This window comes from Cavia porcellus, unplaced genomic scaffold, assembly GCF_034190915.1.
Source record: "Cavia porcellus strain 051 isolate PalLab524CR breed Dunkin Hartley unplaced genomic scaffold, mCavPor4.1 scaffold_9, whole genome shotgun sequence".
NCBI classification, from domain to species: Eukaryota; Metazoa; Chordata; class Mammalia; order Rodentia; family Caviidae; genus Cavia; species Cavia porcellus.
In genome coordinates, this window is record NW_026947492.1 from 55801359 (window position 1) to 55828622 (window position 27264).

General features: G+C 34.3%; 1 protein-coding gene across 5 annotated transcripts in view; it reads left to right on the forward strand.

Annotated features, from left to right (window-relative positions):
• Rsf1 (remodeling and spacing factor 1) overlaps nucleotides 1-27264 on the forward strand; it is a 144222-nt gene that overhangs the window by 87586 nt on the left and 29372 nt on the right. For 3 of the 5 annotated variants that reach the window (XM_063256419.1, XM_003468534.5, XM_063256422.1), the window contains 5 exons: nucleotides 123-277; nucleotides 17368-19130; nucleotides 21269-21475; nucleotides 25268-25372; nucleotides 26572-26651. In XM_063256419.1, coding sequence (XP_063112489.1) covers nucleotides 123-277; nucleotides 17368-19130; nucleotides 21269-21475; nucleotides 25268-25372; nucleotides 26572-26651 — 2310 coding nt within the window. The remainder of the gene's footprint in view (nucleotides 1-122; nucleotides 278-17367; nucleotides 19131-21268; nucleotides 21476-25267; nucleotides 25373-26571; nucleotides 26652-27264) is intronic. The other 2 variants (XM_063256420.1, XM_063256421.1) reach the window with 2 other exon arrangements.

Here is a 27264-nt window from a genome sequence, read left to right on the forward strand (position 1 = left end):
TAATTCGGGATTAATTATTTGGGTTTTTAAAAAATTTTAATTTCTAAAAAGTATTATTAATTAAAAATTTCTTCAGAAGAGGAGAAAGATTTTTATGTTGTCTTGTTTTTTCCCTTGTTTAGAAATCGAAATGAGTTGGCTGAGACTCTTGCACTCCTGAAAGCACAAATTGATCCTGTACTATTGAAAAACTCTAGCCAACAGGACAACTCTTCTCGGGAAAGTCCTGCTTTAGAGGATGAGGAGACTAAAAAAGAGGAAGAAACACCTAAACAAGGTTTTTTTGTGTGTTTTATTTTGCTTTGTTTTGTAATTGCTTCTTTTATTATCTTAACCATTTATATAATTTTGAATTTTGGTTGAAAAGTTGAGAGCTTTACATAATCTCATAATTTAAAGACAAAGAACAAAACATTGCATTTGCTCTTTTACATAAAACATTTTAAAAAATTAAATAGAATATGTTCAGATTATCACATCTTTTACCAATTTAAGAATGCTGAGATAGAGAAAATTTTTGTTGAGAAATACACAAAACAGAATTGACCATTTTAATGATTTTTAAGTATACAGTTAAGTACATTCACACTATGATTATCACTACCACCATTTAACTCCAGAACTTTTTTTTAATGATACTCTACTTTTGTTAATCACTAACTCCTTTTTCTCCTTTTCCTAACCCCTGTCATCTACTTTCTGTCTGTATAAATTTGTGTACTGGGAATTTCAGTATTTGTCCTTTTATGTCACTTAACATCACATCTTCCATTTCACCTCTATGGTCTCATAAGTCAGAATTTTCTCCCTTTTTAAGGATGAGTAATAATTCATTGTATGAATACAGCATTTTGTTTATCATTTCATCTATCAGTGGACGCTTGAATTGCTTCCAGCTTATGACTATTGTAAGTAATCCTGCTCTGAATACAGGTATAAAAGTATCTTTTGAACTCCCTGCATTCTCTTTTAGGTACATACACAGAAGTGGAATTATTTGAACATTTGGCATGTTGTATGTAGTATTGTTTGTAGTAAGAACTGCCATACTGTTTTCCACAGCAGCTGGTTCATTTTACATTTCTACAAGCAGTATACAAGGAGTCCAATTTCTTTATAACCTTGCTAGTACTTGTTATTTGTTTTTTAATAATAGTCATCCTAATGGATATGAATGAAGTGATAACTCATTATAAATTATCAGCATCCTTAATGACAAAGGATATTGATAGTATTTTAAATTGTTTATTGCCCATATGTATATCTTCTTAAGAAAAATGTTTATTGAATCCTTGTCCATCTTTATTTGTTTTTCTTTATCTTTGCTTGAGGTTTTCAGGGTTTACTAGACAGAATAGCTGGGATTGAATCCATTTGCCACCATGCCTGGCTTGTCTATTTTTTAATTTCATTTTTTTTTCATCTTGCAGGCTCTTAAGTTTATGTTAATTGTAATTATTAAAACTGATTGTTGATTGAATTTCCTGATTTGCTCAAATAGGCAGATATAACCTTCTTTCTAAAAAGAACCAAGTCTGACCTTTGTCACTGATAAATTTTTCGTGACAGGTAAAGGAATTAGCTTTCTCTGTAATGTTTTATTCCACCAGAGGCATTTAATTTGCCTTTACAGTTTGGAACAGAAAAACAACATTTTCTTTCTTTATTTGATGCTGAGTGAACTATTCGGAGGGTATCTCCTACATAAAGGGAGCATTGCTTAAAAACAGATAATTAAACCTTTTCATGTTAGACTTAATGGTTCTCCATTTTAAACATTGCTTTTATCCCAAATTTTCATTCTTGGCTACCTTTCACCATTGGTTTTCATGATTCAGATATCTTTAATGTTTTTATTAAAAGCTGTATTTCTGACTTAAAAATTTATTTTCTCTATGTTAAATATATGAACTGCTTCAGTATAAAGTGTGTTAATTTTAAAGTAGTCTAAACCTTCTATTAAATTTCCTTCTTAATTTTACTGTTTTAGTTACATTCCTTAAGAATTAGTTACTGATTTAAAGTTGATATCATTTGTTAATTTGGTTATTCAGATTGATTTTTGCTTATTGGTATACACAAAATAAAAATGAATATTAATTGGAAACAAAAATTAGAATAATGAAAATTTAAAAAGCTGTTAATCTTTTTCGGAGACCTAACATGACCCATGTAAAAAGTAAAAAGAAAAGCAAAAAAATTTTTTTCCCTCATTGTTTCTCTTAGCACGTAATTCCACAACTACTATGTAAAGCCTTCATAGTACAGGAGAGGGTTTTCAACAATCAAAACAGCTAACACTAGATACATTATATTTTCTTGACAGTCTGCCAATTGCTGCATTTGGATTTTCATTTAATCCTCACAGGAACTTTTTGAAGTAACTTCTATTAACATTTCAGTTTTAAAACTGAGGAAGTTAAGAGATACATTTGGCCCAGTTCATGAATATAATAGTCAGATCTTAGATTTGAACCTTGACCCTTCTAAAGCTTATGTTCTTTAAATAGAAAGATCTACAGTAGTACTTCTCAAACTTGAGAATGCACATTGCTCATCTGGAAATTTTTTTCATGTTTGAAATAGGGTTTTGCTGCATTGTCAAGGCTGACTTTGAACTTGCTGGCCTTAAACTAGAGATTCTTTGGCCTCATTTGGAATTCCAGGCATGTAACACCATGCCTAGCTTTGTCCTGTGGATCTGTTTTCAAACACAAAAGGCTAATGGAATCAGTCTTGCGTAGGCTGCTGATTCGTTATTTTAACAGGGACCTCTGTGGTATTTATGTTTATGGACAGAGGGTAGTACTTTGAGGAGACAGTGAAGGAGATGTAGGACATTTAGTTTTCATTTTTATTCTCTGTTCTCTTCCAAATAGTGTTTTTCTCAGGTTGGTAGTGTGGTGTGTCATTCATGATATAATGTGTTTAACATGCAAGATGTTCTGCATTTGATCCCCAGCACCAAAAAAGTAAAATAAATAGTACCTTTTTGTTTCTGCTTTTCTTACAACAAAATGTTCTCATTAATTTTTTATTTTAAAGAGAATAAAACAAAAGAGAACAGAACAAAGCAAATCAGAACAAGACAATGTAAGCAACACAGTACTTCACAATAAGACAAGTGGACATCAGTAGTAGCTACCATAATCTCTCTACTTCAAAATAGTTGACCATAACTTCACACACAGTAATATCAAACATAAAACAAAATAGTATAAAACCATTCAATAGAATGAAAGTATTACAGGACTTCAAAACCAAATAACAGGAAATGAACAGTGGCTGCTGTAAGATCTGATTTTCCTCAAAAAATTTGTCTATACCATCACACATAATAAATAAAATCAAATAAACACAACAAGATAGAACCAATCAAAACAGAAGAATAAAAGCATGATAGGACTTCAAAATAAGATGATAGGAAATGAGCAATGGCTAGTATAATGTCTTTATTGTCTTCAAAATAGCTGTTTGTACCATCAAACGTAAAATCAAACAATAAAATCAATCAAACCAATGAATGAAAGCATTATAAGACTTCTAAGCAATATAACAGGAAACCATGATTACCATAATATATCCCATTGTATTCAATATAGCTGCCCCTACCATCTGACAGCATAAAATCTAACAAAACAAGACAGAATAAAACCAAACCTAATAAAATTATGTAACCAATGTAAGTTCAAGATAAGGCAGTAAGAAATTGACAGTAGTTTCTGCCTTTCCCTCCCAGGTATTTCCTCCCTTTGCTTACATTAACTATTTTGCTTTTGGATTCCATTAACTTTCTGTTTCTTATGCTAGGGTTCACACGTATGAGTTTGAACCGCTTTGGCCATGGACATGATCTCCAGTTGCATCCATTTACCTACAGGAGCCTTGAGATTATTTTGCTTTATAGCTGGGTAGCTTTCCACTGCATGAAAGTACCGTATCTTTCTTATCCATTCTGCAATTGATGGGCAAATTACTCTTGCTTTTTTTTTGGTCTCCTGTCACATGGAACAACTGTTTTCCGTCCTTTGGTTTTCAGTTTATGAATTTCCTTTCCAGTTAAGTGTGTTTCTTGTATACAGTATATTGATGGATCTTGTTTTTTGGTTCTCTAAGGGTTACAACCAGCATATATATTGGTTTGTCTCTGCCCTGCTAACCTCCTGTTGTAGGCCCTACACTTTTCCCCCTTCATTTAGTTGCCTGTCTTGTTTGGTGATCCTCTCTGCTGCTGTTCCTGGAACCATGCTCATCTTTATCTCTCTCTAGAATATTCTTTAGCACTCTCTGTAAGTTAAGTTTGGTAGTCATGAATACTTTATCACGGAATTACCTTATTTTTCCATCAATTTTGGAAGATAGTTTTGCTGGGTAGATCTGGGTTGGAAGTTGTTTTCTTTCAGAGTTTGAAACACTTCACTCCAAATTTTTCTTGACTTGATGGTTTGTGTTGATAAATCTGCTGTGATTCTGATAGGTTTTCCTTTATAGAAGGGATCTATCTCCTTTTAATTTCATTTGTGTTGACCTCTGTTTCTTCACTAATACATATCCCTCTTTAATTATGCTTCTTTGCCTCATCTTGCAGCCATTGAGTTGTTATTTCCTGATTCTGTGTTAATTCTAAGAGATCTTTCTTTTACGATCACTAGCTGCAATCCAGTCTTCAAGGTTTGAAAAGTCTATCTTCAGTTTCTTTCAAGCGGTTTTGCCAGCTTTCAATTTACTTTTGAATTTCCTGCATCTCTCTTTGAATCTGTTTCATGCATTGTAATTCCTTTCTACATTCATTCAATGTTTCCATTATTTTCCTATTCTGTTCTTTTTTATCTGTGTCATCTTTAGATCTGCTGGACAATTCTTTCAGTATATTTGCAATTTCTTTTACCTGAGACATTTCTGGTTTGACTGCTTTTACAATCTCATGAAGTTGTTTCCTTACTTTAGTTGCCATCCTCTCAGAAATTTCAGGTGTGTGATTTCTGTTTTCTTCCATGACTATCTCCCATACTTATTCTGGGTGGGCTGGAGGTCTGAGTTTGCCTTTTGCTCCTTTGTCTTGACATTCTCCTGGGTTCCTCCCAAGAAGCTGGTTGTGGGGCCCCAGGCCAGATGTGCAGAGGCATGGGACAGGCACCTGGGTTCCTTTAATTCCAGATTTACAGGGAGGTAGCAGAGCATGGAGCAGGCTTCTTCAGATCTGTGCAGCTACACTGTGGCTTCACTATTGAACAGGGGTACATGGAGGTGGGGCTGCTTCTCCCAACTTGTGTCTGCACTGGGACTCCCACGATGCTGGCAGACACACAGGGATGTGTTTTGTCTGATTCTGCCAGTGGGTGATGGATGCCTGATGGAACCGAGGGAACCTCAAATGGTGGCCTAGGATGCACAGGGCTTTCCTGGCTGTGTGTCCTTGTTCCTGCTGGCTACCTGCAGAAAAAGCCTTCCGGTGGGAGCTCTGTGAAGGTGAAGGCAGATCTGCTTGTTCTCCCTGCCCACACTGGCCTCCTGCAGGACGTGACTTTTAGGTAGTGGTGCATAGCAGGCAGAGGTGGATTTGTCTGTCTCCCTTTGCCTGCGCTGGGTCTGCGGAGGAAAGGGCCTTCTGGTGGCTGTGCCTGGATCTGCTAGAGGCAGATCTTTGGATCATCTTCTCGCTCTCTCTGTCCCTGCTTGTTTCTCATTCATTTGTTCAAAAAAAGGTATCTGGTGGTGCATGCCTATGCAGATCTCTCATATGCTAGATAAGCATTGTGCTACTCAACTATACCCTCAGTCCTTTTTTACTTTTTAGAAACAAGTTGCCCAGAATGAACTTGAATTTGGGATTCTCCTATCTCAGCTCCCTTAGTTGATGGGATTAAAGCTGTGTACCTTCACACTCACCTCCCTGTCTACTGTTGGTGTTGCACTTACGTGAATTTTACAGAAATGCTTTTGTTCAGAGCCCAAAGCTTTGTTTCTTACCTCATCCTCTCAAGTGTAGTTACTGTGATATGTTCGATGGTAAGAGGAAAGCAGTGTGTTTCTGGTTTATCATTTATTACTCTCAAATGTAAACAAACATTGCTCCCCAGATGGAGTGTGGAGTGTAACAGGAGGTAAGAAGAATAGGTTAAAAACTGGAAGCAATCTTAAAGAATATCTAATGTAATTAGCGTGGTAAGGCAAAATGTGACAATTTAATAGAAAGTGAAAAGAATAGTATACTCACTCTTACAAATAAAATAGATTCTTCATAGTCATAAAATCTCCATTCTTTGTATTAAATCTAAAGATGATTTTTTAAAATTTCCTTTTTGTTTAGGTGCTAAAGTAAAATGTATTAACCAGTAAACTTAGGCAGAAATTAAAAAATGATAATAGCAAGTGGCCTAGAAAATTTACCAACTGAGTAATTATGTTGGCTTTTGCTTCAAAGATAATTTGAATTGCCTTTTGAAAATTTCTGGTTTTCTTAAACTGATATTCTGAATCTTACAATATGGCCTTTGCCTTTCTTTGTGCTATTTCTTGCTGTTTCCTTACATGATTACTGGTTTGAGGCCATCTAGATGTTTTTATATGTATGTGTTGACCATTTCTTCTGTAACTTTATCATGCTTATCCCCACTTTCCACATGGGAAATCCTTTTGGTTTCTTTTTTCAGCTCTTTTTAGAACTTCATTTATAGTATTTTTCTCTCTCTCTCTCTTTTTTTTTTAAAAGGGCCAATCGTAACACCAACCAGGCATAAAGCTCTTAAATATTTGTTACTCTTCAACAATAGCAGATGTCAAAGTGAATGTCGGATGCCATTTCAACTTGTGTTATAGACACCAAGATAAGAAGTACATATTTTTAGTCTATATTATATTCTATATTCTACTTTAGAAGGTATCAAAAACTTAAGAAATATTCTTGGAGAAAAAGTTGAAGGAAGCTGAGCTAATCTTTAATTTAGGTTTTCCCCTACTAATTAGGAAAATGCTGTTTTAAAAGTTTTGTAAATCGCTTCTCAGCCTTTTGGCAAAGATCAAGTGTAAAAAAGTTTTGTAGTCATATACTTATGCCTATAAGGCATGTAAGTGGATGAGGAAGTATCATTTGAGACTGTAGTAGACCTCATTAGGCCCAAAATGTGTTTATTTTGGTCTCTACAATTTTTTTTTTTTCTTTCGAGACACAGTCTTGCTTATAGTTTAGTCACTGTGTGGCCCAGGCTGGCCTTGAATTCATGGCAGGCCTCCTGCCTCAGCCTACCAGTACTGGGATTACAACTGTGTGTTACCACACCTGGCACTATGCTTTATTAAATGAACAAATAAAACCTCAGTTAAAAATACTTTGTTTTTAAAGAGACTAAAATAAAATTCACCTGTTCACAGTGCACAATTCAGTGACCTTTCGTTTATTCATGATGTTGTACTTCCATATCCACTACCTACTTCTAGAACATTTTTATAAACCCACAGAGAGATTCTTCCCCTTTGGTAGTCACTCACCATTTCTCCTTCCTCCCAACTCCTTGGAACCATTAATCTGCTTTTCTGTCTGTGTGAATCAGCTTCTTAGGAATATTTCACTACATGAAATAATACATACAATGTTGTCTCGGTTTATGAACTGAACTTGTTATGCAGTTTTGGAAAAGATGACCATGGTTGTGTTTGTCACCTAATACTTCAGTTTGGGAATTAAATTGCCTGTGGACAAATATGTTTGTGAATCGAGGTACCACTTTATGGAGCTCTTAGTTTCCAACTTCTTTCACTTTAACATGATGTTTTCAAGGTTCATTCATGTTATAGCATTGTATCAGTATGTTATTCTTTTATGGGTGTGTAATAGTTGTTTGTATATATGGGCAACATTTTGTGTATCCAAACTTGATGAACATTTGGGTTTGTTACATTTTTTTGGGCTGCATGAAAAATGCAGCTGTGAATATTCATATTCAGATTTTTATGGGAATATATCTTTCTCCCTCTCTTTGCCTTCTTTCCTCCTTTTTATTGTGGTTGGGATCCAACAGACAGCCTTATGCATGCCAAGCACACATTGAAATGTGTGAGTTTCTTTTTTTAATCTGAAGTTGAAACAGCATCTAAAATTTAAAATTAGAAGAGTTGGTAACTGTGAACTCTAATAAACTATAGCCAAGTAATGATTGATTATACGTATGTGGGATTTTTAAGTGCTATGATATGGAGCTATATATTCTTAAGAAAATATCACATGTGGTGTCAAAATCTTTTATGTTTAGTAGCTGAAAAGTACAGTATTTGCATGAAAGTAGAATGAGCATTTGCATTTACATAAGTACAGTTGGAAACACTCATAGTGAGTATGTTACTGACAACAAATGGGACATGACATCAAATATTTTGAGCCACTTTAAACTTCAAAGTCTGTCACCATTTTCAAAATGATAAAAGAGTGTTTTCAGCAGCAAAACTTCAATCGCAGGAATATATTCCTGTCTGTGGCGTACGGTATTTTATTTTATGGTAGTGTTTCATTTCAGTCAATAAATCTTTAATATATATTATGTATTCTTAGTGCTGGAGAAATAGCTATGAACAAAAATTGCTTGCTTGTGTATCAATATGATTCAGAGAGTAAATAATATTGAAAAATACATATGTATCATATAGGTAATTGTTAGGACTTGTAAGTTTGGGCAAAGAGCGAGTATAATTTTAGATTGGGCCCCTCAAGAACGATTCATTGAAAAGGTGACACTGGAGAAAAGACCAAAAACTAAGTAAAAGAAATGGAACATCTTTGGGAACAAGTCTCCATAATACATTAAAGCAAAGATCCTAGGTTAATTAGGCCAAGTAGGTCTGCTACCTGTTTTGTTAATTAACGTTTTAAAATTTTGAAACAGTGGCTCATTCTGTTGCCCCAGTCTGGGCTTAAACTCCTAGGTTTTAATACTTCTGCCTCTTTGCTCTCCTGAGCAGGGCGGATTGCGTGTGAATGATACCATACCCAGCTTGTTATTTATTCATTTAATATTTGTCTGTGTCTGTTATCATGCTGTGGTGGTAGAGTTAGGAGGTACAGCAGACATTATGGTCTGACAAAGCTTAAAGTATTTACTATCTGACCCTTTATGGTATTAAGTCTTTCAACTCCTTTGAGCAATATAGCAGATGCAAAATAAGTAGGAGTGTTGTATGTAACATAAAAGGAAATGAGATCACAGAGCTAAGTTCCAGGAGGTAGGGGAGAGGGATGTTTAGATTGTATAGGAGTACACAGATTCTTTAAGTTCATCAAGAATTTTAGTTTTTAGTCTGAGTAAAATAGGATGATTTTGAAAAACTTTTATCATTAATTGTCTTACAGCTATGTCTTAACTATTCTTGTTCTTTTCTTTCATCTCCTTTAATCTGTTTGCAGGACTGCAGCCAGTGAGATCTCATTAAAACAAGTGAAGTGATGGTACTGTGTTTCAAAATCTTTCTGAGTAGTCTGGAAGGGATGAGATCCAAAGTATGAGTGGAAAGAACTTGCCTTAGCTTAACAGGAGCAGATTTTTGTGTCTGGTGATAAGAAGGATCAGCTACTTTGTGGCTTCTATTTTTCTTTGTGAAATTAAAGGAAGAATAGTCTGAAAATACAGATGTAACAGATTGAAGGCTTAAGGATGAGAGAGAAGATAGTAGGTTATTAAACATTGTCAGTATCTCCAGGATATCTGGTAGCCACGAATTTTTATAATCTAATGTTATTTCTTTTTGTACCAGTGCATGTCAGTACCTAATATAGAACTCTGCTCATGGAAAGTACAAGTACCTATATATATATTTTTTTTTAATTTGTACCGAGTATCAAACTTATGACCCTGCTCTTGCCAGGTGGGTGCTTATGCTTCTGAGCAGTACCTGTACCTATTTATTATTAATAGATTCTGAATATAGATTGACAAGATAAGTACAAATTTAATTGAATTCACAAACACTGAAGGGAGGCTTTTGGACTCGATTAGATTTGCTTTGCTGTAATTTGCTCCTTATGCCCTAATTGGTCATCCTCCAAAATGTTCAAAATAGTTTACTCAGCTGATATATTAAATGAGAGATGGTTCCAAATAAATGTAGCCATACTGTTATAAAAATAACTCTACTGATTTAATTTTAATGATATATAGGATTTGGGTAGTATGAATGGGAATGTGTGACCATATACCCTGGTTTGTGTGGAATTGTCTTTGTTTCTACACTAAAAATTCCTTGTCCAGGCCAGAGGTACAGCTCAGTGGCATGGTGACTACCTGGTAAGCTCAAGGCCCTGAGTTTGATTTCTGGTTCCAAAATCAATCAAATCCCTGTGTCCTAAATTAACCACTGAGTCCTAGACAAAGCAAGGTTTTTAGCCCCCTGAATTGTGTTTATAATTTACCCAATTATAATAATAAAGTATTAAATTATACTTTTAATCTGGTTATAATTTATCTGATTATATGTTCACTGTAGAAAACTTGAGAAAGCATAAAGGAAAATAAATTATCCTGTGATGAAGGATCCTTTTAATTTTGTAATGTTTTTATTTAGTTTATTTTATAAATGCTTACTGATTTGTTTACTAGAATTGAAATTACATGATTTTTTAAAATTTTTATTTAAAGAAAGATTAAACAGAAAATAAGTAGAAATAGTACATACGTTCAAAGAAAAAAACAATAAGAAATCACTAGTTGATGTTGTCGTTTTACAAAAAGTTGTTCAAGGTACAAAAATGGAACATGTAAAGTAAGAGACTACAAAAAGTAGGGGCTGGGGATTTAGCTCAGCGGCATAAGCGCCTGACTTGCAAGAAGGCAGTCGTGAGTTCGATCCTCAGTACCAATATTAAAAAAAAAAAAAGAAAAAAAGTTCTAATCAACTGTCCAACAAAAACTTAGTAACATGGTTGTCAATCCTATACATTTAAACATACATGCAGGTATCCATATTTTCATTTATGTTTAGATTAAACAAACTAAAGCAGGTTAAAATTATTCTAAACAAAGATTAATAGTATTGGTGGATTTCATATCATGACATTCCGTGATCAGCACTTCGTACTGTAGTGTCTTCTTTTTAAAACTGAATTTAAAGAAAGACTAAAAAAAACAGAAAATGGGTAGAAATAATACATAAATTCAAAGAAAAAATAAACAGTAAGAAATCACTAGTTGATGATTACAGATTGTCTTCTTACAGATAGTTTCAAGATAGTAAAGTGGAGCATATAAAGTGGGGATTCAAGCAGTGAGATTGCAACCAGTTCTGTTCAACTATCCAACAAAAACTTAGAAATATGGTTATCAATCCTCTACACTTAAACATACATGCAGTTACCCATATGTTCAATTATGTTGACTTTCAATAAACCCAAGCAGGTTAATATCACTCTGAACAAAGAATAACACAATTGCTGGTTTTCACATTATGACACTCCAGGATCAGCACTGGCTATTTTAGTGTCTCGTTTTCTTCAAAGTATCTGTTCATTTCCTCAGTTGTCATAAGATCAGTTCTCATAAACTGTTTATAGATTCTACACATGCATGAGTCTTCACATGTATTTTTTTTTTAATTTTGAAAGTAGTAAAAATGCAACAACACAAGACAGAATAAAGCCAATCGAGACAGTGCAGTGAAATTGGTACAGGATTTCACAGTAGGATACTGGGATAGTAGTAATAAGTACTATGGTATATCTCTTTAATTTAACAATAGCTGTCCAGTCAATTACAAAAATCAGTTGTACTGTAAAATCAAACCAAAAATAGAACATTATAAAACCAATTGAGAATACTGAATAGAGCAAAAGAAACATAACAAAACAGTGGAAATAACCTATGCCTTCAAACAGAAGATAGAAGGAAATCCCCCATATTTGCTATACTGCATATGGTCATCCTCCCAAGAGATGTTGAAACATCTATCCCCAGTGGCTAAGTGAGAGGGGCAAGTGGGAGATGGGTGCTTGATTTTCAGCTCGCGAGGCAGTAGGCTTACAGGTGATGGTTCTTCTCCAGGTGCAAGCTGCAGGTGCTTACCAAGAGGGTGGGTGATTAAGCTGCCTGAGTCCCTCCATGGCTGGATCTCTGGAGCTCTGTTCTCCTCCTGGCCCGCGTTGCAGACGCTTACCAAGAGGGCGGGCGAATAAGCTCACATGATAGAGTTTTATATCCTACCTCTTTGCACTTGCATTCTACACTGAGAATTTCGCCATGCCTTTAAAGAAATTTCTTCCCTCTTTCCCTCCTCTATCTCTTGGTCCCCTTACCTTCTGCAAAAGATCTATATCCCTGTTTTCTATTATTTTATTTTTTTCTTTTATTTTGCTCTTTTATTCTTTTAGTTTCACGTCTTTTGAGATCTTTATCTTTTAAGTGGTCTCTTAAGAAAAGGTATTTATTAAGTTTTCTTCCATGTAGTATACCTTTGCATCTGTTAAATGTGTCATATCCTTGCCCTAATCTTCATAAGTTAGTCAGATGCACTCCAAAGAACTTTAGATTAAATAGTGTCTTACAACCAGTATAAAAAGACTTCCTGTATTAAACATGTCCTAAAAAGTATTGCTGTTATTTGTCAACATTTAGAATAGAGCTTGTTGCTATTTCAGTTTATTCATTTTAGACAACAGGTTTTAAGTGTCCCTCAGGTAAATAATTAGTAATAAGAATTAAGGAATAATTCTCTTAATAGGTTAGATAGGTTTGTGAATGAATAATTATAATTCTGAGTAATTGCTTTAATAGAAATCTGTATAAAGCAATGTACAACCAGGAGAAATTTCTAATTCTTTATGGGGAAATTATCAGTTACAAAACTATAAAATAGAGTGACACTTTACTGGGCTTGAATGATTTTGTCAGTCTAATAATTATATTGAATGATTTTGTCAACCTAATGACCATATTAATCAGTATTGAATGCCTACTGTATGCCACTCATGGTAAAGCTTTGCATGCTGTATTACATGCCACCATTAATATAGCCTTAGAAGATAGTTACTAATATTAAAAGTTGAAGAATGGTAAAAGCTAAATTGTGGAAATGCAAAGCTAGGCACAGCTAGGCTATAATCCTAGCTACTCAGGTGGTTGAGGCAAGAGGAACACAAGTTCAAGACCAACCTGGCAACTTAGCAAGGTTTTTGTCTCAAAATGACGATAACTAGTTAGCTGGCAAAAGGAGTTGGGAATGTAGTTTAATACTCGAAGGCTTAATCTTTAGTATCTCAAATTAAAAAGCAAAGTCTTTAGGCAAAGTTAAGAGAGGAAGGCTGCCAATGGTAGCTTTAGGAAATCCTGAAATTTTTTTGACGTGGCTAACGTTTGTGGCAAAGGGAAGGGACTAAATAAAAACAGTGGCCAAGTACTGTAATAGTGCTTCATGTGCTTAATTTAAAAAAAAAAAAAAATCATCACAGTGACTCCCTGAGGTATAGGAATTTATATTTTAGTTTTGGAATTTAGAATCAAGAGACATTTTATTTTGTTTTATTTTTTTTCCTTTGGATTTGATAAAAAAAAAAAAAACAAGAAAGGTTCAGGTGTTTTCTCCAAGATCTCACACCTGTAGTAGTGATAACATCAAGAGTATTAAAATTTATCTAACCATGAGCTTTTTAATTTTTAATAAATTTACATAAGTAGATAACAAATCATCTGTGTACGCAACATTTTGCCAGGTTTTATATATATTTTTTAAAAAGTTACAGCTAAAACATTTTTCTTTTCATTCCTATTTATTTAATGACAGGGTCTTAAAGTATAGTTCAGGCTGGCCTTGAACTCCCTGAGATCTTCCTACCTTAGCCTCTGAAGTGCTGGGATTACAGGCATGTGCCACCAAGCCTGTCTCTTCTTTTTCCAATCCTGTGACTTGGTCCCACATACTTGTTTATACATCTGTATATGACCACACCAATATTTTGTCGTTGGTATGCTTTATTGTTTTTTTTTTAATAAATAATACCACATTGTGCCTATTCTTTTGTAGATTGCTTTTTCTGCTCATTGTGGCTTTGACACCTATCCATATTTATTGACCCATGTAAATTGATGACTTTCATTTTAATGACCGTGTAACAATTATTGTTTATTATTATTGAAGGCTATTTAAGTTGTTTCTAGTTTTTCACTTTATAGCAATGCTACAAGTACTTATGGATGAAATATGTTTATATATATGCATAGCTGTAAATGTACTGTATAAGTAGAATGCTGAATGATGTACAAGGCCTCACTTTTTAAAAAAAGATACTCCAAATTGCTCTTTACTGTGTTTGTTAATTTGCTTCTCATTTCTCTTGTTGTAAAAGAGAATCATTATAGAAACTAAAACCTTATCAATTACTAGTTACCCCTCTATCATTCAAAAGAAGATAAGAGCAAAATATATTTAGTGAATGAGTAAATTTTTGTGTGTGGGAAATAGGAAGCTAAAGTGAGAGGTAATTATATTTTAAAAATACGGTACTTGGCATTTTATATATTTTTTTACAATAAAAAATCAAGTGGTAAGTCTAGCTTTTATATAGTAGTTAGGTGAAATCAAGAACTTGCTAGTCTCTTTTTATCATGTGGCTTTGATTACTCCTTCTCCAGGTGTACTGTGTAGAATCTACACCGGAAAAGCCAGAAGACTCAAGTCAGCTGAGTGCTATCCTCAACAGATTTGCTCATACCTTTCCTTGATTGTAACTAAGTCATATCACTCAAAGCTGTAAGATATCTGAGGAGGCATGCACCTTCCTCAAGAAAATTTGGGTTCTGTTAATAAGAAAGAGGAGGTGGTTAGATACTATGTAGGCCCCTATCAGTGTCCTCCACAGTTGGTGTAGAATATTCAGTGTTAGCAATTTTGCTTTGAGTAGTTAGGAAAGCATATACCAGGTAATCAGTAAATATTTCTTCAGTAAATAAATAAATCACGTTTAGAAACCTACAGTAAATATCAGTTCCCTTAATAAGGTCACCTCAAGTGTGGTTTTGAAAATGTTAGTGTTTATTTTTATTTGTCAAATAAATTTTCCTTTTGTTGCTTCAAATTTCATGCCAGTGAAACTCATTCACATTCACATGCTTTTTTTTTTTTTTGGGGGGGGGGGTACTGGGGGTCCAACTCACGACCTTGCGCTTGCCAGGCCAGCGCTTAAGCCACTGAGCTAAATCCCCAACCCCCACATGCTCGTTTACAGTCAGTTTTTGACAAATCTTGAAGGCATACTCATAATCAAGTGACCTTTTCTTCCTTTATCATACTTATGTTCCTGTTGTCTCATGATTCCTCTGTTTCTGTACTGTTAAGGAGACTACCAATGTAATTTAGAGGGGCTAGAGTAACAATTGTAGCAATTTATTGTTGTTGTTGAAGAACTGAGCCAAAGAACTGATATAAGATTTCCAGTGATTTAACTTATTTGGGATAAGAGAAATTTAATATTAGTGAAGAGTAATAGTTGAGGTTATTTAGAACAGCTGCTTTATTTACAGATGGAAAGATGAGGACCAGAGTGTTTATGGCATACTCAGAGCCATCAGTAGATCATTTAGGATTCATGAATCTGAGTCTTGAACCTCGTGTCATTTTTCATTTTGTTTTATGTGTTACTCAAAATCATTTTACCCCAAATAAAAACATCGTGTTGTTTTACCTTGGGGTTGGGTCATGATATGATTGCGTGATACTTCCTGAACCATATACATAGGAGACGTTAAATTGTGTTCAGTGAGAATTTTCAATGAGAATTTACTAAATCTATTCAGCAATGGAAAAAAGGGGAAGATTAAATTAATGAGTCGTCTTTAAATTTCTAGCACTATATGGTACAGCACCAGTGGTGTAAAGTAACACTGATACTCTTAACTTAAGCTCTGAATGATTTTAAATGGTTTTTGAGTTTTTTATTTGCTATACAATTGGACATTTTTAGAAAATGGAGATCTGTATTAAAAATACTCACTTCTAATGAAATACTAAATCCTTTTTAAAAAATACTTAGTTCTAAAAAGCATACCATACTTCATCTCACTTCTCTATCCCATTTATTATATTCCCCTAAAATGTATGGTTACTGAGGCTTTTCAACAACAGTCTCTGCAACATTTTAAAAAGAAATTTAATATCTTGGTGAAACTTTGTTTGAAATGAAGATTTTCCATTTCCAAAGATAAATTGAAGGGCTGGAATATGTACAGAATTAGTAGTAATGAGTTGAAAAAATAAAACTGTTCAGGTTAGCAGTGCAATCTACCCAGTTTCTGATATCCCTTTTAGAAGTTGTGCTGTTTACCTAGATGTGTGACATGCTTAAATCTGCCCCTTTAGGTGTTCTATAAAAGAGGAGATGGCAGGTTAACCTAAACATTTTTTTGATAAAATATTAACTTAAATGGCAAATAATGGCATTTGATAACACTCCCACATTCAAGACCCTCATAGAATAATAAAGTTTGATTTTTTAATTATTTAATTTAATTTATACATTTTGTCTTTTTCAGACAACTCTCATTATCCAGTTCAGCCTGGCCTTGGGCTCACTTTGTAACCCAGGCTGATCTCAATCTTGCAACAGTCCTCCTGCCTAAGCCTCCCAAGTGCTGGAATTACAGGAGTGCGCCACCATACCTGGCTATTTGTTTTTGTGACAGGATTTTGCTCTGTTGTTCAGGCTGGACTTGAATTCAGTGTGTAGCACAGGGTGGTTTTGAATTTACAGCAGTCTTCCTCCCTCCCAAATTCTGAGATTACAGGCATATGCCACCATACCTGGCTGATTTTTAAGAAGGGCATTTAACATGATAAGAAAGCATTAGTATCTTAATAATAAAATTAAGGCAGCATGATTCTAGATCGGTGAAAAACATTCAAGACCAGAAGGAAATAACCTAAAATATTACTAGTGGTTGCTTGTGGTGTAGTAGGATTATGGATGTTTTCTTTTTTCTTTTCCCACTGATATGCTCTTATTACTTCAGTGACGTTAAGTGCTCTATAACTTGCAAAGAATAGTTGTCAGTTTATAAAACAAAGTAAAAATTGTTTTATATAGCGTTTTCAGTTTCATATTTGTTAGCCATTGCTTATTCAATTACTGAATAAATTATTGGAATTGTATTAAATATTTGGATTCTATTCAGAACCTTGAAGCTAAAAGTAAATAATACAAATATGAATATTTTTAAATAATAGCTTTTAATGTCTAGAAGATGTGTTTCACAATTTTATCACTTTCTTTGTCACATAACCAGTGAGAAAAGCTGCCTGTTTTGGAAAAGAATTTTCACATAGAAATGTTATATTAAATCTTTTATATTTTATAATCTTGAATGTTTCTGTTAATGTAATTAAACCTTTTCTGATTTTTAGAGGAACAGAAAGAAACTGAAACGACTAAAGAAGAGAGGCAAGTGGATTCAGTGAACCACTCGACAGCCTATTTTTTAGAAGAGACTATTGTAAAAATTGAAAAAGATGATGAAAAGGAACTCACAAAACTTCCAATCATTGTAAAGCTAGAAAAATCTTTGTCAGAAAGTGAAGAAAAAAAGATTATCAAAGAAGAAAATGATTCTTTCAAGGAAAATATCAAACCCATTAAAGTTGAAGTGAAGGAATGTAGGTCAGATCCCAAAGACATCAAAGGTAGCATGGAGAAGGTAGGGGCACCTGAACCTGAGAGGCTAGAATTCGGTGGCAATGTCAAATCTTCTCAGGACATTACAGAAAAATCTCCTGAAGAAACTGAGAAACTTAAAAATGACCAGCAGGCAAAGATACCTCTTAAAAAACGAGAAATTAAACTGAGTGATGATTTTGATAGTCCAGTCAAAGGACCTCTGTGTAAATCAGTTACTCCAACAAAAGAAGTTTTGAAAGATGAAATTAAACAAGAGGAGGAGACCTGTAAGAGGATCTCTACAATCACTGCTTTGAGTCATGATGGAAAACAACTGGTAAATGGAGAAGTTAGTGACGAAAAGATAACTCCAAATGTTAGGACAGAACAAATAGAGACAAAATGTTTAGATACAAAGGAAGATATGTATAGTAACTTTTCTAAGGACAGAAGTGTCATCATGGAAGGAAATGGAGCAGAATGCTTAAATTCTGTCATAACCAGTACTAAAACACAAGAGCTCGAGAAAGAAGTGACCCTTTTAGGGAAGACTGCAGATAGTTCAGTATCAGTCTTAGAGACTCACAGTCAAAAAGGGCTATTGGAAGAACTTAGTCTTCCAGAAATGGAAACACCTTTCGAATCTTCTGAAATAACAAAGGATCTCTCTTTAAAAACTGCTTCATCTGCCCCTGAAGCCTGCACTATAAAAATTGAAGAGAAGTCCCCTAAAAGTAAGAAGGATAACCTCCCACCAACACTAGAATGTCTTGAAAAATTGGGAAAGTCTAAAAAGACATTTCTTGATAAGGACACACAAAGATTGAGTCCTATACCAGAAGAAATTCCAAAGAGTACTATAGAATCAGAAAAGCAAGCATCTCCTGAGGCAGCTGAAAATTCTCTGTCTAAAATGACTGGCCATTGTGAGAAACTAATCTTAGAAAAGGAAGGGGTAGAATGTCAGAGTATAAGTTCTGTTGAAGGCCTGGAAAAAACAGACCCAGAAATTATAAAAGAAGATTCTGAGTCTATGAAAGTGGAAATGGATAATCTAGACAATACTCAGACCTCTAGTTTGGGCAAGCCTTCTGAAACAAAGGATTCTGTACAAAAAAGCAAATTTAAATATAAGTTGGTTCCTGAAGAAGAAACCATTTCCTCGGCAAATACAGAGATAACCTCAGAAAGGCAGAAAGAAGGTATCAAATTAACAATAAGGATATCTAGTCGGAAGAAGAAGCCAGATTGTCCCCCTCAAATTCTAGAACCAGAAAGCAAGCAAGACAAGACAGAAAAGGAAGAAGAAAAAGCAAATGTGGGTCGTACTTTAAGGAGGTCTCCAAGAATATCTAGACCTACAGCAAAAGCAGCTGAGATAAGGGACCAGAAAGCTGATAAAAAAAGAGGTGAAGGCGAAGATGAAGTAGAAGAAGACTCAGCAGCTTCACAAAAAACAGATAAAAAAGAAAATTTGCAAAAAGAGAAGGATATAAATTCTAAAGTAAGCAAGGTAAAACTTCTTCTCTGAGTATTAAATTTTAGTTAGAAATACATGTGTCTGTGTTTGTAGCTTTTTACTTTTGACTACAACAGTCCATTCAAAAGCAAATAAGGGGGGGAAAACTTCATTGCTCTTTTTCATAGTAGTTATCCCTAATAATTTCAAACCGTGTACTCTTATTTTTTTTTAAACTTTTTCTATTATAGGACAAATACATTCTTTTGTAAACTTTTTTTCTAGTCCTTTTATAAATTATTAAGTAATACCTACCCTGTAGGATAATAAACATTCTTTACAACCATTATTAATAGTTTGGGATGCATATTGTTTCAATCCTTTTTCCATGTATTTATGTATATTTTTAAAAGGATTTTAATCATATAAAAATAAATTAGATCCAATCAGTTCCTTTTTCTGTTACCTTGCTTAATATATAGTCCACCTTTTGTTTATTAATGAACACATAGTATTTCATAGTGTGGCTATACCTCAGTTTATTTAACCACTCCCTTATTAATTGACATTTAGGTTGTTTCCAATTTTTCACTATTACAGGCAATGCTGCATTGAAGATCCTTTGGGACATGAGTGAGTATTTCTTTAGAATAGACTCCTAGAATTGGAATTGCTGGGTCAAGGGGCATGTGTAGGATAATTTCTGATAATGTTGCTACATTGCCCTCCATAAAGGCCCTATAAATGTACCATCTCATCCCACTGTATGAGGATGCTTTGTTTTCTCCCATTTAATCATTAATATTAGAAACCAGAATCCTCTTTTTATTTGGTGCTCTTATTTTTTAAAAAATCTTTTAAAAGTTGTTGGCTGTAGACTACATAGTGAGTTCAAGGCCAGCTGCACTACTAAGTGAGACCCTGTCTCAAGAAACAAACCAAAAAGTTATTGGCGAGTCTGTTGGCGGTCTTTATAAATAGGAATGTTACTTCTGCTTTTAATTTCTTTAAGTGATCAGATTTATCTTCCTTGTTAACTGATCCTTTGTTCCATGAAATACTGCATTTTTAATTGTCTAAAAAATTTTTTTTTCCTGTTAGAATTATTTTGTTCTTAGCTGGAGACCTGCAATGAAAGAAGCTAAAAGATTGCAAAAGTAGGCAATAAAAAGCTGTTTGAAGCATTGCAATCTTAAGTTTGTCAAGATTTTTATATCTACATCTGACCCACTTAAAAATGGAGACCTGTAATGAAAGAACCTAAAAGATTGCAAAAGTAGGCAATAAAAAGCTGTTCGCAGCATTGCAAACTTAAGTTTGTCAAGATTTTTATGTCCATATCTGACCCACTTAAAAATGTTAGGTTCATTTCTTTTTGTCTTTTTCCTTTTTATTGGTACCAGGGATCGAACTCACGCCTTGCAAGGCAGGCGCTTATGCCACTGAGCTAAATCTCCAGCATCCCCCCCCCCTTTTTTTGTCTGTTAGGTTCATTTCTCATAGAGGTTTTAAAATAAAAGTGAATATGTAGTCATCTGTTATTGACATAGACTTTAAGATGTGCATGGCCTTTGACCCAGAATCCTCTTCAAGGAATTTATCCTAACCATAAAAGCGTTTATATTTATATTTACAAGTATACATTGTTTATGAAAGTGAAAAAATGGGAAACAACTACCTAAATGTCTAAGAGGGGATTAGATTATTTACAGTCACGTGATAGCATACTATGCAGTCACTTACTTGTTTTTGGTACCAGGGATTGAACTCAACAAATGTGAGCTTCCAGGGAGGCAGTGTGCTGCTGACCTTTATTTCTGGCCCTATACAGTCATTTTTAATGATGTTAGAAAAATATTTTATGAAGAGGAAAACTATTTCTAAGACAGTAGTCATTTTAGCTCCATTTTTGAAAACCCCAAAAATAATGGAAATGTGTATCATCATGGTTTTTTTTTTTGGTACTGGGGGTCAAACTCACGATCTTGCGCTTGCCAGGTAGGCGCTTATGCCACGGAGCTAAATCACCATCCCGTGCATATCATAATTTAATAGTAGGTGTATCTGGCAATGAGAATGATGATAATTTTTCTTTTGTATATTAACTAAACAGTCCACAAGTGAGATAATCAGAGTTTTTTTTTTTTAAATTCCATAACGTATCACATTGTTTTAATTTTATTTTATACAAGGTAAAACCCAAAGGCAAAGTTCGATGGACTGGTTCTCGATCACGTGGCAAATGGAAATATTCCAGCAATGATGAGAGTGAAGGGTCTGACAGTGAAAAGTCATCTGCAGCTTCAGAAGAGGAAGAAGAAAAGGAAAGTGAAGATGCCATCTTAGCAGATGATGATGAACCATGCAAAAAATGTGGCCTTCCAAACCATCCTGAACTAGTATGTACTTGATATAAATGAGCAATATTTGTATTATAAATATGTTGGGGTTCACTGGCGCAGCCTCATTCTTCTGAGTTTTATTGTAATTTGAAATTTTTTTAATGTTACTGAGCTTGGATTCTACAGTGACCTCATTTCTTTTTTTCAAATAACTCAGTTTGAAGAAGGACAAGGATCAGACTCTTGCTTTCCTTCTATCTGGCATATATATTGCTATTTTCTCTACTTAATAGCAGTGCACCCTGATCTCTTCTCATATTTCTTTTATTATTCAAATATTTCTGTTCTAGCCAGGCATAATGGCACGTGCCTATAGTCCTAGCTAGTCTAGAAGGTGATGCAAGAGAATCACAAATTTGAAGCCTTCCCAGGCAATTCAGCACCCTGTCTCAAAGTAAAACATGAAGGGCTGCAGATGTAGCTCAGTGGTACAATGTCCCTGGGTCCCCAGTACTGTCAGGGAAAAAACAACAACAACAAGATCAAATAGCTGTTCTTTTTCTTTTAATTTTTTTCTTTACCTTTTGAGATATAATATTTCTGAAATACTATAAGTAAGTTAGATCTGAAAGCCAATGCTTTCCTATAAAAACATAAATCAAGTGGTAACCTAGTAGGACTTTAAATGTTTTTAAATGGGTGATTGTAAAAAACTTTTAAAAATAAATTATAAACCAAATATATTTAGAATAGCACCAGATTTATATGGTGTTTTCTTATCTAATGCATAAGCACTTTTCAAAGGTGGCCTACATTAGCAGAACCAGTTCCTAATCTATATTTTGTGCAGTTCATTAGTGAGTTGGTTACTCTTACTGTGTCTGATTCTGTGCAACTCTGCTATTCTTTTGAATAGATTTAAGTTTAAAGACAAGCTGCAACTATTAAATACAAACAACTATAAAGAGTGATCCTTCTACATGGAATGTGTGGAGCAAAAAGTGTTTTGAGATCCTGTAAAGCAGTGGCATGTGTGCCACAGTGGACTGTTTGTCACTGTTCTAAAGTTTTAAAAATACATAAGAGGGACTCCTCTAGGCTCTGTTTCTTGGAAAGCAGTGTGATAATGATGGGGAAAACATAGGGCCAGACAGACCTGGTTCAGATCCTCCTTCTACCACTTAACATGTACCATCTTCTCATATCTTGATGTCTTTACTATAAAACTAGACTGGCAGCACAGGTTTCAGAGCAATATTTTTTAAAAACTTATGTAAAGTTGCCTAGCAAAAGAAGTAAAATGGAGTGAGAAGGAGTAAAGGGAAAAGAGAGTTATCCCATTCTGGGAGCACACACAGGATTTGTATTTATTTAATGACCATGTGGAAAATCCCATTGTTGCTTATTTTGTCTGAGAATGACATTAGATACTAAAGATCTCTGTACTGCAGACATGTACTAATAAAAGTAAAATTTGAAAAAACGAAAAGAAACTGAAGATCTTCGAATGTGCAGATTCCTCCTGTCAAGTTCGTAAGGCTAATCCTTAAAACGGATTAATAGGCAGCTAGTACATGTTAAGTGGTAGGGATAGGATGCTGAGCTAGAAATAAACGATCCTCATCCTCATTTAGCTTATAGCCAAAAAGCAATAAATTCACAAGTAAATGTAAAACTTTTCAGCACTAGTCAGATATTTCAGTCAGAATAAGTAGGTCTATATCTGAGGCCTAGATCTCTCATACAGTAGTTAGTTAGTGACAGTTTGTCTTTTTTGTGGAGTAGAGAGACAGTTATCTTAGAAATGAGCTAAATTTTTTAAAAATGAGTTAAATTAGGAATAGCTGTAATTTTTATTTTAAAATTTAGAATTTGTTTTATCATTAAAAAATTTGATAAGTGGAATTGGGTTGCGTATCTAATATGTTTCTGTATAACCAATCATATTTACAACAATATTAGAAATTGCTCCTACTGAATTTTGGGCATTGTGATCAAGTGGTAATGCATTGCATGAAGAGGTAAGAATAGTTTTCCACTTTCACCTTTTCTCCCCTATGACTTGAGTTAGAATTTTACAAGCTATATGGATACAAGGGTTGAGCAAATAAAATGTACCTAATAGGAGACAAGAGTTCTTGGTTTTAGCAAAACCGCTGGTAGAGTATATTAAAGCTGAAAATATAGGATGAACTCATACATACTTTAATATGCATATAAGTGTGTGTATCTATACACGTGCACACACACGTACACACACAGGTTCCATGGTTTATAAACTTCATGATTTGAGGCAGATGGCTGTGTTTGTCTGGGGAGGATGGTCATGGTTGTGTTTGTCACCCATTGTGGAGTTTGCAAAGGGAAGCGAAGTTTTGCTAAATGCTTTTGTGTGCTAACCAAATTGTTTGCAAAGCAAAAACATTCACAAATGTGTTCTATTGAAAGAGCTTAACATTAGCGATATCTAATAGTGGTGAAAATTCAGACCACCTACACCTTGGTTTCTAAATAGTATTTTTCCAATAAAGCTCCAAAGCTTTTTGGAGCAGTCTAAGGCTTGGACAGAGAAAATATAAGATGTGGCTGAAACATTCTGTTGTGCCAGAAAGTAAGGAAGTACTTTATAATAAATAAATATAAGGCAGCAAAAAGATAAATCCTTCTTAGGATTATCACAGAAGCCAATATGAAGGAGAGTCCTTTATGCCCATGGTTGGAACAATCTCAGCAATAAATTAATAGAGACAGGATGTTTGCATAGCTGATTATACCTTCCTACAAAACACTTGTACAATACTTTTCAGATGACTGTAGTGATTTAATTATGTGCAAAGCATGTAACTGCAGTCTAATCATGAGAAAATGTTGAACAAACCCAAATTCAGGGACAGTCTGTAAGATACTGGACTTACTGTCCTCAGACTATCAAAACATGGAAAACAGACAGAATGGCTTTATAAATAGAGGAAGGAGACATGACTAGATGCAATGTACTAATCTGAGATTCAGACTCAGAAAAAGCACAGCAAATAGAAAGACTTGTAAAATCTGATATTATAGCACCAGCCTGGCAAGCACAAGGTCATGAGTTTGAGAAGGGGAAAAAAATCTGATATACTGATTTGTTTTGGTGGCTGTTTTGTGGTTATATGGGAACTGTAAGTCTTACATAAACCTGAAATTGTTTAGATATTAAATGATTTTTGAGTTAGACATTCATGACTGTACCATGCTAAGTTTTAGTGAGTTGGTTATCTTAAACTCAACGAGGAAAGAAATATCCACTAAGACTGTTATTAGTAGTAACATTTGCATTTGAACATACGGTTCTGAATATAGTTCCATTCCTTTTCTGTACTTCAGTCCTTAGTTTGAATTTGTATACTAAAAGGAACTATGAAACTTTCTTGTATATAAGTATTTGACACATTGTGTGGTAAATTAGTTTCTGATGCTACAGCTTTGAAACTTCGTTATAAATTGTGCAGTTGTCACCCTTAGGATACACTATAAAGTGATTCTAATTCTTGTTGAGGAAAGACTTGCTATTTTTCAATCTATTTTTTGCCTTTATATTTTCTTAATTTCTTGAGAGGTTTTAGTGTTTTAAAAATTAGCATGTAAGACCCTGAATTATCAGAGCTTTTTTATTCATTACTTTTATGCACATAAAGAATATCTTGCACCAGGCAAGCATGAGGCCTTGAGTTGGATCCCTGGTACCAAAACAAACAAACAAATACTTTGCAATAGAGTATTAAGAAATGTTGAAATGTCATTATCTTAAAGTGAGAATCATATAATTTAGTCATAGAGTTAGGTTGACCTTAATGTGGTTTATTTCAGATTCTTCTATGTGATTCTTGTGACAGTGGATACCATACCGCCTGCCTCCGCCCTCCTCTGATGATCATCCCTGATGGAGAATGGTTTTGCCCCCCTTGCCAACATGTATGAACCAGCCCAGCCCTTGGTTTTATATCTGAATTAATAATACTTTTGGATAGTCACACAATATCTTTCAGTTTCAAAGCAGTTTGTAAATATTGTTGCCTCTAGTTTAGATGCCCACCTTTTTATTAATATCTTTTAGGTCCTCTTGCTTTTTTCAAAGCAGTTCTCAGAAGTCCTCCAACTTTTTAAAGACCTATCATGTATTTCTTTCTCACACTTGTTATGTGTACAAAGAACTTAGATTTATACAGGGGAAGAAATAAGTGTCTATAGTTTATCTTATTCTCCCATCCTCTTTTTCATTTCTCTCTACCTTCTTTTTGTCAGTTTTATTGATAATATCAGAATTAGAAGAAACACAGTTTCATGATTCAGATGAATTTCTTTTGAGACTGAAGAATAGGGTAATTGTGTAGCTTGGTGCCATTTGGGTACTTTGTTTTACCAGCCCACAACCACTTTACTTTTAAAGTGATAAGTATTACATTTCTCAGTGAAATATATTACTTCTGAGGCTTAGCATACCTTTGCCAAATATATTTTTCAAGGTCTATTTGACACAGTATTATGTGAGATTGTTATGTACATTTTTTTTCAATCTGTTTTTTTTTTAAAAATTTAGTAATTGGCACTTATGTGTGTGTGTGTATATGAACAGTGTCCCTTCAAATGTCTTGAATCTTTTTTAATTGTAAATTTTATTTTGTATGGTTAAATCAAATGCTAGTTTTATTGTGATACTGGGGATTGAACCCAAGGTCTTTACACAAAGCTACATCCCCAACTCCTTTTTTAAAATTTTGAGACAGGGTCTTGCTAAATCGCACAGACTGGGCTTGAACTGTGATCCTTCTGCCTCAGTCTTCCAGAGTACTGGGATTACGGGTGTGTGCCACCATTCCTGATTCCAAATGCTGTTTTAAACTTAGGTTACTACTAGTGGGACAGACACAGATTGTGGTAGGGTATTTATTTATTTATTTATCCTTCCTGGCAGTGCTACGTACATTTGTCTGATGTGTGTTTCTCTATGCTCATTTTCTCTTCACTTAAGCACCTCTTTAAATAGAAACTTCAGTATTCTCTCATTCTGTGGCCCTTTGTCAGCTCTTACAGCACAGTACCCACGAGCTTAATATGTACGTGAAAAATTACTGGGGAAGGTGTTTAAGATGACATACATTTTGCTTCTTCAGAAGCTGCTGTGTGAAAAATTAGAAGAACAGTTGCAAGATTTGGATGTTGCCTTAAAGAAGAAGGAGCGTGCTGAACGCAGGTATTTGTGTGTGCACTAATGTTTTGCTTAGGAATTTGACAGTGGAATTATCTTGCAAAATAGATGAGTGTTTCTATGTGAAGCAGGAATTGGCAGAATGTAGAGTGAGGAGCAAATCTGGCCTCCTTCTGTTGTTATCCTGCCTGCTAAGAATGGTTTTGTGTTTTTAAATGGTTGGAAAAATCAAAACTGTTATAATCATATTGTATGACACATTGAGAATTGATACTCAAGTTTTATTGCTCATAGCTAGAGTTTTACTGAATACAGCTTTGTTCATTTGTTTATATTTTGTGAGTAGTTGCTTTTGATCTATAGTAGTAGAGTTGCAGTAGATACTTAATAACTCACTAAACTTCAAAGATACACTATCATTTCAGTTTGCCAATCTTTTTTAGTATTTTTCACTATCTACTATGAATAAATGTTAGCCGAACCAAGTAGTGCAGAGATTTTTTTACTTAACTATCATAATGAACGTTAGAAAACTGTAAGAACCGGCCTAAAACTTACTTAGGTCATCTCTTTGCATGGGCAATGTTAACACTGGTGAATAGAGATTATTTAATTGCTGAGCTGTGTCTAATAACTGTATGACATAGCTCCATTTCAT